At 42.4% G+C, this 17,500-nt stretch overlaps 1 protein-coding gene across 7 annotated transcripts in view; it reads right to left on the reverse strand.

Moving 5' to 3' along the window:
• LOC121876955 (glutamate receptor ionotropic, kainate 2-like) overlaps positions 1-17,500 on the reverse strand; it is a 152,537-nt gene that overhangs the window by 112,153 nt on the left and 22,884 nt on the right. For 6 of the 7 annotated variants that reach the window (XM_042382538.1, XM_042382541.1, XM_042382535.1 and 3 more), the window contains exon 2: positions 6,910-7,804. In XM_042382538.1, coding sequence (XP_042238472.1) covers positions 6,910-7,147 — 238 coding nt within the window. In that variant the 5' untranslated portion in view covers positions 7,148-7,804. The remainder of the gene's footprint in view (positions 1-6,909; positions 7,805-17,500) is intronic. The other variant, XM_042382537.1, reaches the window with a different exon arrangement.

Below are 17,500 nucleotides of genomic sequence, written 5' to 3' on the forward strand. Positions count from 1 at the left end.
CCCCATCACACACCACCACACACTCACCACAACAGCACCACACATCCATCATCACTGTTCTCGCCTTCCGGTCCCAACAATAACACAACACAGTTTCACTGAGTCAATGAGGCGACACTAGCCTTGTGTTAGACTTCCCGCCTCTCGTGCTAGGCTGAGTTAATTGACTCTTAAAGCTTCTGTACGGTACTAAGCTGAATTAAATGACCCACTATACACCCGGGACGGATAGATAAAGCTTAGATTCGTGTCTAATTGTACTTTTAATGCCATTTTGAATGTGTTTTTTTCATGTTTTATCTTACGTTAGTCTATTCATTGGGTTTACTTATGAGGAAATTTTAACTTCCTGGTTTTTGAGAATCTAACCCTAAGCAAGAGGTCCTTTATTGTACTGTGCTAAGATCTTGTTCAAATGAAGTAAAAATTCTACTGGTAATGTAAACAGAAGACTTTATCGTAAACAAATGACTATCGTAAACAAATGACTGGTAAACAAATGGCTGGTAAACAAAAGACTATCGTAAACAAATGACTATCGCAAACAAATGACTATCACAAACAAATGACTATCGGAAACAAAAGACTATCGCATCTTACGACTATAAGAGGATCCAACTACATGTGTTGCAGAATATTTTATCTCCTAAAACCTATTTGAAATTTATTACAGCATTTCATCTTAAATTCTTCATGAAACAAAATTAATTCCATGAGAGAAACTTATAATGAAATGCAAAATTGACTTGGCATATTAAGAAAAAAAACTACGAATAATGAGGGAGAATGAATTTTTTTTAGTACGGTTGAAAAAATATGGAAACGATATGAAATACTGTGGAATAGAAAAAGAAAAATATGATAAAAGGGACATAGGAAAAACAAATTAATGGGGAAATAGATATAATAGTCTTCTAGCTGGTAAAAATAAGGAAATGTGAAAATGGAAAAGAACGAAAAAAGAATGAAAGAATGAAAGAAAGAAAGAAATCAGGCTTTACCAGGGGCAGATAGGAAGAGAGGAGAGGGAGCGATTATAATCTGAGGCAACTTCCTGACCATCTCAAGTAGGGAGGGAGGGAAGGAGGGCAGGGAGGGAGACAGGAGGAGGAGGAGGAGGAGGGAGGAGGAGGAGGGAGGGCAGGGAGGAGAGGGAGGGAGGGCAGGGAGGAGAGGGAGGGAGGGCAAGGAGGGGAGGGAGGGAAGGAAGAAAAGGGAAGGAGAGAAGATATGAAGGAAGGGACAGATAGACAGACAGACAGAGCTTTGATAAATAGATCTAGCGTACGGTAATTTACGAGCCTGAATATGTACGGAAGAGACAGAATAGATGTTGATGTGTGTTATGACAGACTACTATCATCGTTTGTAAATATGTAGTTATATACAGCACACATATACAGCTTTATAAATACAGACACAGGTACATATAGGAATGATGATTATATATGTACTGTATATGAGCAGGTATCAGGCCATACACACATACAGTATATTCAGTATAATAATGGTTGACCCTCGTGTAATGAGGATGGCCGGTCTAAGGGCCTCCTAGGCGTGAATTTGTTAAGGTGTAGAAGCTGTCGCCAACACAACAACCACACCCTAAGTTAACGAGTTGCATGACCCAGTGTTTAAGGTGTAGAAGCTGTCGCCAACACAACAACCATACCCTAAGTTAACGAGTTGCATGACCCAGTGTTTAAGGTGTAGAAGCTGTCGCCAACACAACAACCATACCCTAAGTTAACGAGTTGCATGACCCAGTGTTTAAGGTGTAGAAGCTGTCACCAACACAACAACCACACCCTAAGTTAACGAGTTGCATGACCCAGTGTTTAAGGTGTAGAAGCTGTCACCAACACAACAACCACACCCTAAGTTAACGAGTTGCATGACCCAGTGTTTAAGGTGTAGAAGCTGTCACCAACACAACAACCACGCCCTAAGTTAACGAGTTGCATGACCCAGTGTCAAGGAATAGTCCGAGAAGACCGGACAACTCGCCAACTGCACTGGCTAACCATTACCCTGGAACACGATCCACAAATCGATTAACATCCAGGTTCCCAATTACTGCTGGGTAGACAGAGGCAAATGGCGTAAAGAAACTTGCCCATAGTTTCATCCTGCCCGGGGATTGAACCCGAGACGAGCATGCTGACCATTACACCACAGGTATATACAACCAACACACATATATACACACATACACCCATCCACAGAAACAACACCCCAACGCACACACACACGCACGCACGCACACACGCACGCACGCACGCACACACACACACTATTATAGCTGTAATGGGCGACTTTGGGTTGAATTATCACCATAAGAAGTTGACCCAATAATTTCTCTCGACCAAAGATTAAACGATCCGCCTCGTCATCTATTGAAGGAAATTTTCTCAAGAGGAAGAATTTGCCAGACGGATGTGAATAGGAAGTGTTTTAGAGTCAATTAACCTACTTTTATTAGGGGGAGGTGGGGGGAGTGGGGGAGTAGGTGGGGGTGTGGGAGGCGGGGGAGGTGATTAGGGAGGTGTGAGAGGGAAAAGGGAGTTAGGTTAGGTTGAAAATAAATGGATGAAAGAAACGATAATTTGACGTTCTGGTTTTGCCTTGGGTATTATACATATTAACACAAAGTAATTTCTAAAGCTTTGATCGACGTATTTAGTGAACTGTGATGTTTTCCCCACTCGAGAATACACACTATACACACTACCCTGACTGGCTCCATTAATATTCCCCTCCTGTACCCGAGCCACACAGAGCCACCACGAACACCCCCATATTATAGCTTGGCTCTCCCCTGCTTCATCTCTCTCTCTCTCTCTCTCTCTCTCTCTCTCTCTCTCTCTCTGTGTGTGTCTCTCTTCTATTATGCTGTCTTCCCCTCTCTCTTTCTCTCCTCTTTTTTTCCCCCGTTTCTCTGTCTGTCTGTTTGCCTGTCTCTCTCATTTATGACTCACTCCTATCTCACTTTCACTCATTCCTTCTCCCTTCTATAAAGCTGACTCTACCTTACCTCACTACTCACTCCTTCTACCATGCTGAGCTCTATCCTATCTCACCTCTCACTCCCTCTCCCTTCTGTCATGCTAATTCTCCCCCTACCTCACTTCTCACACTCTCCATCTCTTCTCTACCAAGCCAACTCTACCCTACCTCACCTCTCCCCCTTCACCAAGCAATCATCTCACTCTCACTTGACTCCTTCAGCCGTACCTTCACCCGCCCTCAAAATGTATAAAACTATCAGCGGAACATTTAATACTGTACACAAATACTATGTCACTAAAAGAAGCAGAATATAAAAGTTTCAATTCCTTTTCCTTACTGTAATGTCAAGTCAGTGTGTGTGGGGTCAGTAATGTTCCTGTTTGTTAAATAGTTTGTAGTCACCTCAAGTTCGTGTCCTCGGGAATCAACCGCTGGAGTGAACCCCGTCAGTCGTCTGGTTCAGTTCGATTTTCAACCCATAGATGACGCTTCTTATAGCACGAGTTAACACGGCGTCGAGTATAGTTGCCGGGATTGTCACAACAGGTGGAGTTATTTACGCTTGGCGACTTTATAAACAATTTACTAATGTGAGAGCAAGCTTAAATTATAATAGAAACGTTGTTATAAGATTAATACTGGAGAAAACAATATTTGGTTACTATACTCTCTTGTTGAGAATGTTTCAATGATGGAATTACAAATTGTAGCATTTTTGTACATGTCAGACCCGTCATTAATGTTGTGCTGTAATGTATCAACATTTTACCACATTTTACATCATTAATATTAAGTGAGCAAAACCTGATGACTGTTGTATCGGTAAGGTTGAAACTTGGTAACTAGCAATTATGAAAGGTTAACCTAACAATGATCAGGTTAATACTGTTTACCTTGAGACTTTCACATCTTGAGGTGTTAGGTTGTCTCATTATCCGAGTGTAGTTTGTGGTGTTTCAAGCGAATCTGACCTTCATTTCCGTCGCAAATGAGCCGTTAGGGAGATATGACACCCCCCCCCCCCAAATAACCAACAATATTAGTCGTTCAAAGTGGGCAGGGAAATTGTGGCGTAAAAACATGGTAAAAAAAAACCCCGGGGAAACGAAACCTAACGAAACCAGAAGGACCTGACCTACCCTCCTAGCCCTCCTGGACCCCATTGTTTAAAATCCTTACCTTATTTAACAGATGCTGGAGGACAAAGTGATGGATCTTTGTGTCCAGCTTGGTACAGGTTCAGGAAGAAATATTGTCGGTAATGTTCCTTCTTCTCGCCGGCATGAAGCACCCAACTCTTGATATCCTTCCACACTTGTTATATATTATGCGTATGAACGCCTGTAGCACTTCACAGAGGCTGGCAGAATACCATGAGCTTTATAAAATGTCAATGGCGGCTGCTTCGTTTTCAAATACACGATGACTCGTTTGCCAAGCTGAGGTAGAACAATAGTGCACAGAGAAGCCATCTTGCAACTAGCCATTCAGCCAAGTCACCAAGTGTCAACTAAAATAATTATGAAATTCTGACCTTGTGAAGGAGCAAAGATACTCTACTCAAGAAATGTGTGTACGGTGCAGTTGCCAGATACCTCAATAATAACGCCATCTATTGTCTGCATCCAGAAGCTATTCTTGACGTCATAGATGTTGACAGGTGATCGCGGGCACCTTCGTGCCCAGTGACAGTTTGAACGCTCGTGCTTGGCTAGTGTACAGCGAATGAGGGTGCCCCACGTCCTTAGACTTGCATGGTTAATTAAGGTGCGCCAAGTCCATAGACTTATATGCTTAATTAGGGTGCACCAAGTCCGTAGACTTGCATCGTTTTCCATCGTAAATAAAATGGTTAATTAATGCCTTCCTAAAGAAACCATCGACATGGGACCAGGTTTGTTCCACTCTACAAATTTTTTACGATTTTTCCACCAAGTTTGATGAAAAATGATTGTGCCGTTTCCGCTGCCCAGAACAGACAGACAGACACACATGCCTAGTCCTATAGTATATTAGATGTGACGTCATGAGTGATATTTTTTATGTTTTCATTTCTGTATACATGTACAGTATGTATACAGAAAAAAGAAAGAATGAAAACACTACTGTATAATTTTCACTGACTCCATTGCCTCAAGATCTTAGATGAGATCAGAAATTAAAAGACACAAAATCTTTTCTCTTGCATAATTATCATACAATTACTGCAAGTGATGAATCACCTGTCATGGCGTGACGTAAATTTGGGGTATAAATGACCTTGTTTTCAATAGAGTTCTTGGCTATTAAAAGACAGTCTTATTGTTTATCTTTACTGAAATAAACAAACACAAAACCAAACATTTAAGTTGTGTCTTGGTTACTAATGTATTATAATATTTCATCTAACATGATGCAGGTAAATATTAACATTACCATAATAATTAATATTAATTATTCATAACTAATATCATTATTAACTTGATGGTATCATGGTAAGTGTTATTCATTACATTCTGCTCAAACAAAAGACCATAACTTTACTGGGTGTATTTATTATCGCACCATCACCCAGTCCTCAGTTTTGGCCGCCCGGTGCACCTCTCACTACACCGAGGTTGATGGTATTACCGGGTCACTAACTTGGGTCACCCTATACGGAATGTTAGAAAAATGTGTATACCATCCTCAGGTAAGAGACATCATAACTAAGAATACTAAAAAATGTGTAGTTCAGGATCCCAACACTGCTGGCGCTTAATTATTTCATTTAGCTTCGATACTGACTCATTCGGAAGGAGACGCTGATCCCTTGAGGTGACTGTACCGTACAGCCTTTGAAGCAAGAAGCAAGTATTACACCCACTCGGCCACTGATCCCTTATGATGGCAAATGATATATATATATATATATATATATATATATATATATATATATATATATATATATATATATATATATATATATATATATATATATATATATATATATATATATATATATTTGTTTATACTAAATAGAATTAGGACAGTAGACAGTATAGGAGGGTTAAGTAATACGCCTTCATTATAAACATACAGGCAATATACTTACCTCAGCTCTGCCCAGTCAGTGATTACAGAAACAAAATGACAACATGACACCTTTAAGGCCGCTCTGGGTACAGGTATAACACGCTGAGAGGTAAACACCAGGATACAACTTTATATACGGAAGGCGAGTGTTGACCCCGACCATGGTAGTATGTTTACATCATCACACAGTACTGTACACCTCCCTATTACTTCTTGTACTGATTATTTCTAAGAGTAGGTGTGTGTGTGAGTGAGTGAGTGATGGCTTTAGTCGACTCACTGGCGCCGTTACTTGAGGCAAGACGGTGTTGAGGCAGGGAGGGAGGCGGTGGCTCCTACCGATAAGGGTGAGAGCGGGTGAAATATGTTTATGGGAAGAATAAATTATGGGTTTTTGTGTGCTGGTGCGCTAACTTTCCTCAGGGTGAATTATGCCCGTATATTGTATTAGAGTTAAGAGTAAATTACAGAACAAAGCCATAAGAAGTATACATGACAGGTGGGTGAGACTGGCTCGGTAAACCATCAATAAGCCCCAGGTCTTGTACTGAATATCAGAGTCGCTACCTTGTATAATTTTATCGTCCAAGAAAAGTTTACGACTCTACCAAAGTGGTCATTCAAACTTAACTGCTATACCGTATATATATATATATATATATATATATATATATATATATATATATATATATATATATATATATATATATATATATATATATATATATATATATATATATATATGTATATATATATATATATGTGTGTGTGTGTGTGTGTGTGTGTGTAAAGGATATACAGGTATGATTATAAGTATTATGTGACAGTAAAAGACAATTAACTTACCTATTCTGATGACGTCAGAGCCGCCGGCCAGGTGGATGAGGGTGGTGAGGAGCAGCAGTTTATACAGCGGGGGGGTGGTGGCGCCCCTCCTGCTGCCCAGGACCAGCGACCACCACCAAGTGAAGGCCAGATAACGCCTCCACCTCCCACAGCGTGCCTCTGGCCAGCTCACCTCCTCCTCCATACTCAACACTGGGAGGCCAATAGTCCTGTGACCTTGTTCAACTTGGCTCTCCATCTCAGCGTCTCAAGTGACCTCACGCTTTAAGCCTTTTCTTTAACTTTGTTCAAATTATATCTATAAGATCTTCCTTCAGTGGTCACGTGTTGGTCAGTCATGTAAGTGGCCGCTTGTACGTGACGATGTACACAAGAACAGTTCTATCTACTGTACACATTGTTTTCATTACCTGAGTCACTGAGAATAACATAGGTTGTGTGCACTGAACACTATAGTCTCTGACGGTACATTAGGTAAATACCATATGTTTCGTGCTTCTCCCCACCATGGTCCTCAGGCAACTCACGGCAGTAACACGTGTACATTATTACCTTCCATTAACACTGAAGTTCCTACTTGTTCTTTCCTAGCACCAGTGACTGAGAGAACGCAAGAAAAGATTATATATTTTTTTATCTCAGAATATCATTAAAAAAATACAAAAGAAGAGACGCAAATCTTCATATCAAAATAACATTATGTTCGTCCAGTGAAAAACAAAATGGGAGAAGCGACACGTGAACCCACTAGAGAAGAGGAGTCAAAGAGTCTAGCACACCCTGGCTGGTCCACACGGAGCCTCGCTGGACCATTTTCCCTCCGTGAATCACAACACACGACGACACACTCAGCCAGAGAACGACGTCCACGACAACACGCTCTGCCGACGTCGACCTGGAATGAGAGGAGAAAAAAAACTCTTGAGTGTGTTTTCATTAAGGAGAGCGGCGGTGGTGACGTCTAAGGTAATTACAATTAAGACGCTGCAACTTGAGGAAGAAAAACAAATAGGTTTACACCGTTAATGAGTTGTTGTAGATTGTTGTTTACACAGAATTAAAGAACTGCGATAAACCCAGCAGTAGTTATCAAGAAGTACAGTAACGCAGTGGTGAGGGACCAGCAACGGCGACGAGGAAGAGTGACGCAGGTGGTGAGGCAAATGTAAGCGTTTTGTTCAGGGGTTGTTGCTTCACTGAGACACCTGCACCTGAGGTCGAGTTCAAGATAAATCATTAATATATTACTATCTCCAGCAGGTGTTACTTATTAATATTCCGTTCAAGGTAAGACTGAAGCTGTATGTCAAGTTTTATTATGGAACACTACATACACAGACACACAAACGAAACATTAGCCAAACTAAGTGATGTTGCCTCATATTTGTAACACTAAATTTATATTCTAGACTATAATCATCTTAACATGTGTGACTCGTCGTTGAGTTATGACCCAAACAGAAAGAGTTGCCGGCAGTTGATCATATTGAAGCTGTCAGTCGTCAAGAATTGTGTTGTGTTGGTCACCATTAAACGTTGAGAGGCAGTAAGTGGCGGCCACTACCCTCCTGCGCAGTATATCTTCTTAGTGGTGAGAGGCAGTAAGTGGCGGCCACTACCTTCTTGCACAATACACACGGCGGCACATCACAATACTAGTCAGAGCTGTCAAGAATCCCGGGTTTATATTCTCCTCTGTGGTCACCAGCCATCCCCCTGAGGTCCGCCATATCACGCTCCAGCCTTCACTGTTGAGACACGAGGCGTTCATCTTTAATGAGTTATTTAACGTTGATATTTGTTGAGATATTTAGTGCTAAGCCTTTATTGACACACATGAGGCAACAACGTCAATTCACACCTCCTTCCATCACCTTCACCATCACCATCACCATCACCCCCACACACCCTCCCCCCACCACCACACACCCTGCCCCCTCCACCACACACCCCCCCCCACCACCACACACACCCTCCCCACCAACACCACCACCACATACCCCTCCCCCACCACCACACACACCCTCCCTCCACCACACACCTCCCCTCCACCACACGCCTCCCCACCACCACACACACCCTCCCCCCACCACCACACACACCTCCCCCCACCACCACACACACACCTCCCCACCACCACACCTCCCACCACACACACCTCCCCCACCACCACACACCTCCCCCCACCACACACCTCCCCACCACACACCACCACACACCACCTAACCTAATAACAAGTTTGTTCCGTGGTTCCCTCACTCTGATTCTCCCTTCAAGATTTGATTTCACTCGCCGCGTCTATGAACAAATAACAAAATAATCCCCAAGTCTTTCACTCAATTACTACTCTTATCAGACTCATTACATAAGCCACAGTGAGCCTAATCTCAGCCTTGGGGTTAAGAGAGAGAGAGAGAGAGAGAGAGAGAGAGAGAGAGAGAGAGAGAGAGCTAAATGTCACTTGGGTTCAGGGAAAAAAAATCAGAATAGACTTGGAAATTGTATATTGTTTTAAGAGCAAATGTTGACGATGGTTAGGCAGGGGTGTTGGATTCTCTGTATGTATGTATGTATGTATGTATGTATGTATGTATGTATGTATGTATGTATGTATGTATGTATGTATGTATGTATGTATGTGTATGTATGTATGTATGTATGTGTGTATGTATGTATGTATGTGTGTATGTATGTATGTATGTATGTATGTATGTATGTATGTATGTATGTATGTATGTCCTGCTCTCTGTTTGTCTGCCTTTCGTGATGTGGCTCTATGTCTATCTGTCTCTCTTTTTCTCTTTTCTCTATCACCCTTTTCTGCATCTCTTCTCTCTATCTCCCTCTCTCTTTCCTCTCTTCTGACTTCTTCTCTCTATCCCCCTCCTCTTTCATTCTCTCTTTCCTCATAATCTCTCTTCTCTACCTCTCCTCTCTATCTCCTCTCTTTCCTCACCCTCTCCCTCCTCTTGGTCCCGGGCCGTCCCCACACACTCAACATCCTCGCTGTGTTACCATGGTCTTGGGACACAGTACAAGGGATAACTATCACAAACACGTCTCTTAGGTAGACACTTCAAATCATGTTCCCAGGTCCTGACCATGTCACCAGATGTTTAATGTATTCGACACTGTTTCTTGAGTTTCCCGGAGTTTGTGTTTGTTTGGGGTGTTTTTTTTTCTTATGGTTTTAAGGTATTTTAGTATGTTTGGTTTCTCCTGTTTTATAATTTTGTTTTATTGGTGATTATTTTTGTCGATTTGATTATTACATTTTGGGATTACTTTTCTTTCGGGGGGATTTTTTTCTAACTTATCATCTGAGTCTGAACAAGTGTCGAGGTAAACTTGTTACCTTGATATTCTTCATCACTGTCGACACAAACTTGCCCTAACTTGTTCGTAAACTTTCAAGACCAACGCCCTGAAAATCTTGATATTGTAAACGAATACCATGACTATATTGCCACCTTTGCTATTCACACAAGCACCGGGACTATCTTGTTACCCTGATATTCAAACAAGCACCGGGACGCCCCCCCCCCCCCCCCCAGCCATTCTCAAGGGTGAGGAAGGAAGGTGCTTGTGTCAATATTTTTCACGCCAGCGATCACATTGTCCTCTCTTACCTCCCGTCAACTCCCGTCCGCTATTGTAGGGAACAATGACATCGCCTGTGGAAGACGGTCTTGTGAGGATATTTTTTTTTCCTTTCGGTTTTAAAAGACTTCAATTAAACGAGGATGATAAAGCGGCTGCCAGGGGGGAGATAAAACACTAAGGTTTGAGTAACGTTGAGCTGTTTTAGATGGTTCATAGATAACTGGTGTGTGGGTCTGCAGGGTAGAGAAGTAACAACAGTAGTTACTTGGTGTACTCTGGGGCATTGTTGGTTGTGCTCGTGTTACTTTATCTCGGTGTTGGTGAAGTAGATCATATTTTCACTTTCCCGTCAACCTCGTCGCGACCTCCACCAGAGTTACACACACACACACTTACTTTCTCTATTGCCCCGGGCTGCTCTCCCGCGCCTTTTACTTCCGTCTCGTACTGCAAGAGAGCGTCACTGCAGGGAGGCAGGAGGAAAGCGAACCTTAGTCTGGCGCACATTCCATAAATGTGGAACTGCAGGGTTAGGAGGAACGCCAGGCGCTCTTGATTGCTCGTATTAAAGTTGTGTTTATGATTCGAGTCTTTATGTATGCTGAGAAGTTCACATCAAACTTGCCACACGAGTAAACGAAGGGTGCGACACAGGTACCAAGGCTCACACAGTGCTAGTGAGAGTCTCTGAGGCGTGACTCATGTGTGCCAACAGTTTACTGTCAAGTTTTAGGAGAGAACTTTTAAAACTTGAGAAACTTTGCACCACCTGGACGTCAGTAAAGTTAGGAGAGCCAGAGTGTGTGGATGACCCAGAGTCTTGGTGTAAGGACCGAGGCGCCGCCTCGAGGTGTTGCTGCATCATCTAAAGGAAGTTTGGGGAGGAAATTAATATAATTGTTCCCCTCCAAAACTACTTCACTTTAAATACTAAGTGTGTGGCGGCAGCAAGCTGTCTGTGAGAGGCTTGAATACTGTCAGTGTTAAACAATTACTTGAACCATTGGACGTGAGACACTTAGTTTTAGGACCACGGATGGTTCTCTGACACTACACTTGGATTTATATATATGAACTAAGCGCAAATATGTCATACAGGAGACAACAAAACAGGAAAACCACAACATACAACAAATGGTAAACTCACAAGAACATTCAGACATAACTCGAGGCACAAACAACTCCACGTCACCTAAGTTGTGATTAAGGACAGAAACTCAACCACTAAGAGCCACAGCACCAGGCTTATACCAGACTCGGCCGTCGTGTTCCAACAATTAATCAGAAACCGAAATTCCAACGTGGTAGGCAAGTCCCAACCCTCACTACATGACTTCCCTACCAGCGGAACTGACCCTGATGAACGCCCGGACATACTCAGCCTACCAAAATATTGTATTATTCTAACCTGACCTGACCTGAACTGGCCTAACTAGATATGTCAAACCCCAAATTCACCTTGACTCCTTCACATAACCATATCACCTGCACACCACCACACCACCTAACACCACACCCCACACCACCACACCGCCCAAAACCACACCCCTACTCCACCACCTACACACCACCACACTACCAAGATAATATTGATGGACTTGACGAACACAGTCTCTCACTCGATCACTACCAACCAACCTTGAGGCCTTCACTCCCCATCACCAACTATCTCTGACACACACACACACAAGCGAATTAAAAAAGAAAAACAGTCTATCTTTTTTAGTTTAAAGTCACAATTTATCTTCGTATGTATGTATGTATGTATGTATGTATGTATGTATGTATGTATGTATGTATGTATGTATGTATGTATGTATGAATGTATGTATGTATGTATGTATGTATGTTCTCTCCCTTGTGTGGGTTGGTGAGCAGGCGGTAACTTCTACACAATGTTCAGTTAGTGCCTTGGCAGTGCCCCCCACACAAACACACACACACACACACACACACACACACACACCTGCAGTCCTGACAACACTGTGCCAACACAACTCCGTCTAACAACATTCAACCAGACAACACTGTGACAATATTCAGCCAGAGATTCAGCCACCAGACATTATCCTCAAAGACATAATAACAGAACATATGTCTATCTGAATCGTAATTAAGTAAGACAAATGCCATATGAAAAAAGTCTCTTAGAGTCTCTAGTTAGGTTAGATTAGGTTAGGTTAGGTTAGGTTAGGTTAGGTTAGGTTAGGTTAGGTTAGGTTAGGTTAGGTTAGGTTAGGTTAAGTTAAGTAGGAATTTGTCCAACAACAGATAAACAGGGATCTACTTCCCTCAAGGTCTGGACACATGCCATGAGGCCCTGTTGGAAATTCTCAGAACACGAACTCCCGTTAACCAAAGCAGATTGTGTTAGTGTTTAATCTGAGTCTTGTTTGTGGAGGAGAGTGAGCGTTACAGGGGGGAGTCAGTGTGGTCTCCTCCTCACACAAGGCAGAAAATACCCTTAATAGATTATCTCCACTAAGCCCTGCACTAAAGGGACGGCACTTTTAATATTTGGTCAACGACAGACGATTTTATTCAGCTCAGAGATGAACCCGTGCACAAGAGGTTAAAGATGAGTATATCTTCTTAAAGTGACTCAAGTTACTCATGTTGTTGATGTTGACGTAAATATTCTCGTGTCTTTCTATGAGCCATGAATTTTCTGTGAAATTTTGGACGTTTCCAAAATGTGAACATTCCAAAATAGCTTCGGGTTACAAGATTTCTGGAGCCCGACTGACGCTGTCTGTTCTCTGGGAAGATGAAAGTGCCGTTTCGAAGCCAAACGTCATTCTTCTTAACTGATCAAAGCGAACCCAATTTGCAATGACCGTCTTTCGACAAATTCGATTTTGCAACCGGAATTATTAAGCGCGCTGACTCGGGAACTATAATCCGTAAAGTGTCTTACCACGACAAAGTCATCTCGAATTTTGTGAATTAAGGTTGAGAAGTAAGGTTATCACAGGACGACATCACAAGCACATCAAAAATATCACATATCTATAATTGATCGAGGTGGATATATTGTACTGATCTGACGTCCTTGTTTACCTCAGTCAGGAACCTTGGAGCCCTGACACGTATCTGTGTTGTGTTCACCAAGACCACTGAGAAAGTTTAGGAAGGCGTCCCATTTGTCGTCTCCATTTTGGGTCAAACGACTTAAGGATCCACAGAGGAGATAACAGAGTCGTATTTATCATGTTAATATTCAGCTGAGTGATGATTTTCCTCAGTCATCAACAGAGAACTGAGGGAACACCAAAGTCACCATCAGTGTCTTGGAGCCTAAGTCAGTGCCACAGAAGTATGCCAGTACGGGCAGAAAGTAGGCAAACGTTCGTCTGACGTACTTTTTTGATAAATTATTATTTTCAAATAAAGCGAAACCCCAGGCGATGCCGTTTTCTAATGCTGGCGCAGGTTTTATGGTAAAGAACAGTAGCCTTGTGATGGTGTGCCTCCAGGCAGGTGCGAGGCAGCTCAGTAATGCTGTCAACACCTTGATGGAGAAATTGTCTGCAGGTGGAGGTAATGTGTGGCACTTTTATGAGTCTCTTTTGGGCTGTTATTATAGAGTTGGAGGCAATGTGTTGAGCCAATTGTTGTGCCTGAAGAATGGTGGACGCGGGTGGTGGCAGCAGTAATGTCCTTCGTAAGTGGAGACAGCTGGTCGTGCCGCTACATTAACTGTCAATTTGTTTCAGATGTATAAAGTGCTGCCGACACATCACATGTCCTACAGCTGAGTAAGGGTGTACTGTAGCTGTCTCACCCGGAGTTAACAAACTTCATAACCTGGATGGAGTCCAGGTGTAGAGCTGCCGTCAAACATGACAACCACTTGCTAATAATTAGTGAGTTGTGTGACCTAGTGTCGATGAATTACCCTGGAAGACCGGACAAACAACAAACCGCACTGGCTAACTATTTACTCGGAGCACGATCCCCAAATACATTTAAATCCATGTACCCAACTGCTGATACACAGACGGTAACATAGGAGAGGGATTTGCTCAGAGTCTCACCCGCGAACGAGAATTGAGTCCAGGCCCACTTGTTCTGGGGACGAATGTGTTGACAATCACCACAGAGACACCTTGTATGTATCAGGCGAGTTACTGCATAATGTGGGTGAACAGGAGGGTGTCTATTGGTCCCAGTGAGCAATACGTGTGTTGGCGATAATCTTGATAGAGACAGTGTCGGATAATTTGTCTTTACTCTACACGAACGCTAGAGGATAATGGTACTGGCATCTGAGGAAGAAGAACAGAGGATAATCTTTACTCAGTGAAAATATAAAATCTCAGCTACATGAGAGGTACAGTCAGGGAGCTAGACAGGATTACTCGCGCAATCCACCAGAGGACACTGGGATCAGCAGTATATACCTCGCTTCATGTAAACACAAAACACAACGAAAATAATCCCTGGAAGTTGAAGAGTCACCGAGGTAAGACTCTAAGGCTCTAAGCTGTAAGTATAATATGCCTGAGAAAGAAGACTCCAAAATATCTAAGTATTTATATATATATTTTTCCCGCCATTGTGACAGGAGAGGTATCCCCACCGTCAAAAATCTCCCCGTAGTGTTTGATGAAGTGAAACTCTATATACTCCTGGATACTAAGACCCTAAACAAGTATATAATCCTTCACCTTTATCCTTCTCACCACCTTCTCAGGCCTTGTATTTCCCCCCATCAGATCATCTCACTCACGTATAAAACTTTTCCTTTAACTTATCTTCATCTATTCTCACCACGTACCTAAACCACTCACTACTCGATTTCTTTCTCATTCTTTCCAAAAACTATTTCTTTCTCTATTCTTTATTCCTCAGTTTATTCATTCATTCTCAATTATTATCCATTTCTTGATTTATATTCTTAACCTTCATAACCCTCCTCAGAGCGCTTGTTCCGCCCCCCCCCCCTTAAAGAATCCATCACCCAGGACTTTCAACCATCGCTGTCGCCATTCTTCAGTCGTACTCTTCAACCCAATCATTCTTCCTCATTCAAGAGTTAGTTATTATCTCCTCCTCATCATTCATCCTCAAAGCACCTGTCACCACCGTTCACAATCACCTCAGTCTCCTCATCATTCATCCCTCATTCTTCTCATAGTTATAAATACTTTCTCAGGCACTTGGATTGCTGCGTTCTCTCACAAGTTCACACCTTCTGAACTCACGTCTTTAAAGAAAAATATTCACCTTAATTATACTAGTACTTATAATTTGTCTTCTTCTGTATTGTCTTCTATGTATGTTGTCTGCGTCTGCGTTTGCGTCTGCGTCTGCTTCTGCGTTTACTCTTAGGATATGGTTTGTGTAAGGGTAATTTATTAAGGAATTGTTAGATTAATTTTTGTCTCTTACGGTGCTGAATAAAGGCGATGATTGTTACCTGTGTGTGTGTGTGTGTGTGTGTGTGTGTGTGTGTGTGTGTGTGTGTGTGTGTGTGTGTGTGTGTGTTTATTTTTGGTATGTGGTGACTATTTGCAGTGTGTGGTGACTGATGGTGATGTGTGGTGACTATGGATAATGTGTGGTGGCTAGTATAGTGGTGGCAGGGTAGGAGAGTCGAGGATTAGGCCACGTATCAACACTTCACTCACACACTGTCACCATCTTCAGGGGATCACCGAGAACACGTCAACACTGACTCAAGGAAAGGCATCGAGTCTAGCCAGGAGGAGGAGGGGGTGGGGTTAGGTTAGGTGTGTGTCTGTATGTAAGATAGATAGATAGATAGATAGAGAGAGAAAAAAAAAAGAGAAAAAAAAAAAAAAAAAAAGAGAGAGAGAGAGAGAGAGAGAGATAAGAGCTGAGTCAGGTAAAGAATGACAGAGTTACCCCAACATTAACACAAGTTATGGTAATTGTCAACCCCAGCAGATTCACCTAATTAAGAGACCGTAACTCACACTCTGTCGCTCTTTCTCTCTCTCTGTCTCTCTCAATCTATCTTTTAATCTCTTTCTTTCATTGTCGATGCAGAGAGCGAGAGATAGTTCAACCCTATTGGCACTAAATACATACATACATACATACATACACACCCTCTTTCCATACAGGTAATGACCTTAACGCACGAACACCCAACATAACGAGAATGAACTAACTGTAGTAATGATTGTGTCTCATGAGAACTGGTGCACATTTGTCCTATAAGAGGTGAGGCATGAATGACTCCTAAGCGCCCACACGTATAAGATGACTGTCTCGTGGTATTACCGGATGTTTGAATATGTAGGAGGTCCACAGTGGCCCAGGATACAACGAGAGCTTAACTGGTGGCCCACAAATGAAGCCTCACTGTGGCCAATGGGAACTTTGCTGTGGCCTCGAATATGTGGGTGCATCATGTGGCCCTAAATGGGAACTTTACTGTGGCCTCGAACATGTTGGTGCTTCATGTGGCCCCCAAGTCATACCCACTTTGACACTGTGGCCCGTGTTTAGTAAGTATTGCCAGTAAAAGCAACCAAGAGCGCCTGGCGATGCCTTCCATCCCTATCATGATAGATTTATGGAATATAAAACCTGCATCATAAAAAAAAAATATTCACTGCCAGCAAGAGCAATCAGCAGTGCCTGGCGATCCCCTTCACCCCGTAATGACTTATGGAAACTACTAAACCAGATGAATATTCGCCCGCCTTCTGCCTACACTGGCGTTCTTTTATGGCGGGAACTCTGTCGTTGTCTCACTTTAATGCTCATAGTGGCATGGAGCGGTCGGTGGTGAGCGTCGCCATAATTACGTGTTTGGTAATTTATTGTTGGTTGAGGAAACTTTGTCTCTTGGTCTTCTCTCTGGGTAAATGGTTATTGTTGATGTCTCTATGTCTCACGTCAGCGTTTATATCTCACGTCAAAGGTCTGTAACACACTAAAAATTATTATCTCCCTTTGAACATTAAAATTAAGTGGATCAACTTACTGTTTCACACGTAATCGCCTTGTTCCA

The sequence above is a fragment of the Homarus americanus genome, unplaced genomic scaffold (assembly GCF_018991925.1).
Source record: "Homarus americanus isolate GMGI-L3 unplaced genomic scaffold, GMGI_Hamer_2.0 scaffold726, whole genome shotgun sequence".
In the NCBI taxonomy this organism is placed as follows: Eukaryota; Metazoa; Arthropoda; class Malacostraca; order Decapoda; family Nephropidae; genus Homarus; species Homarus americanus.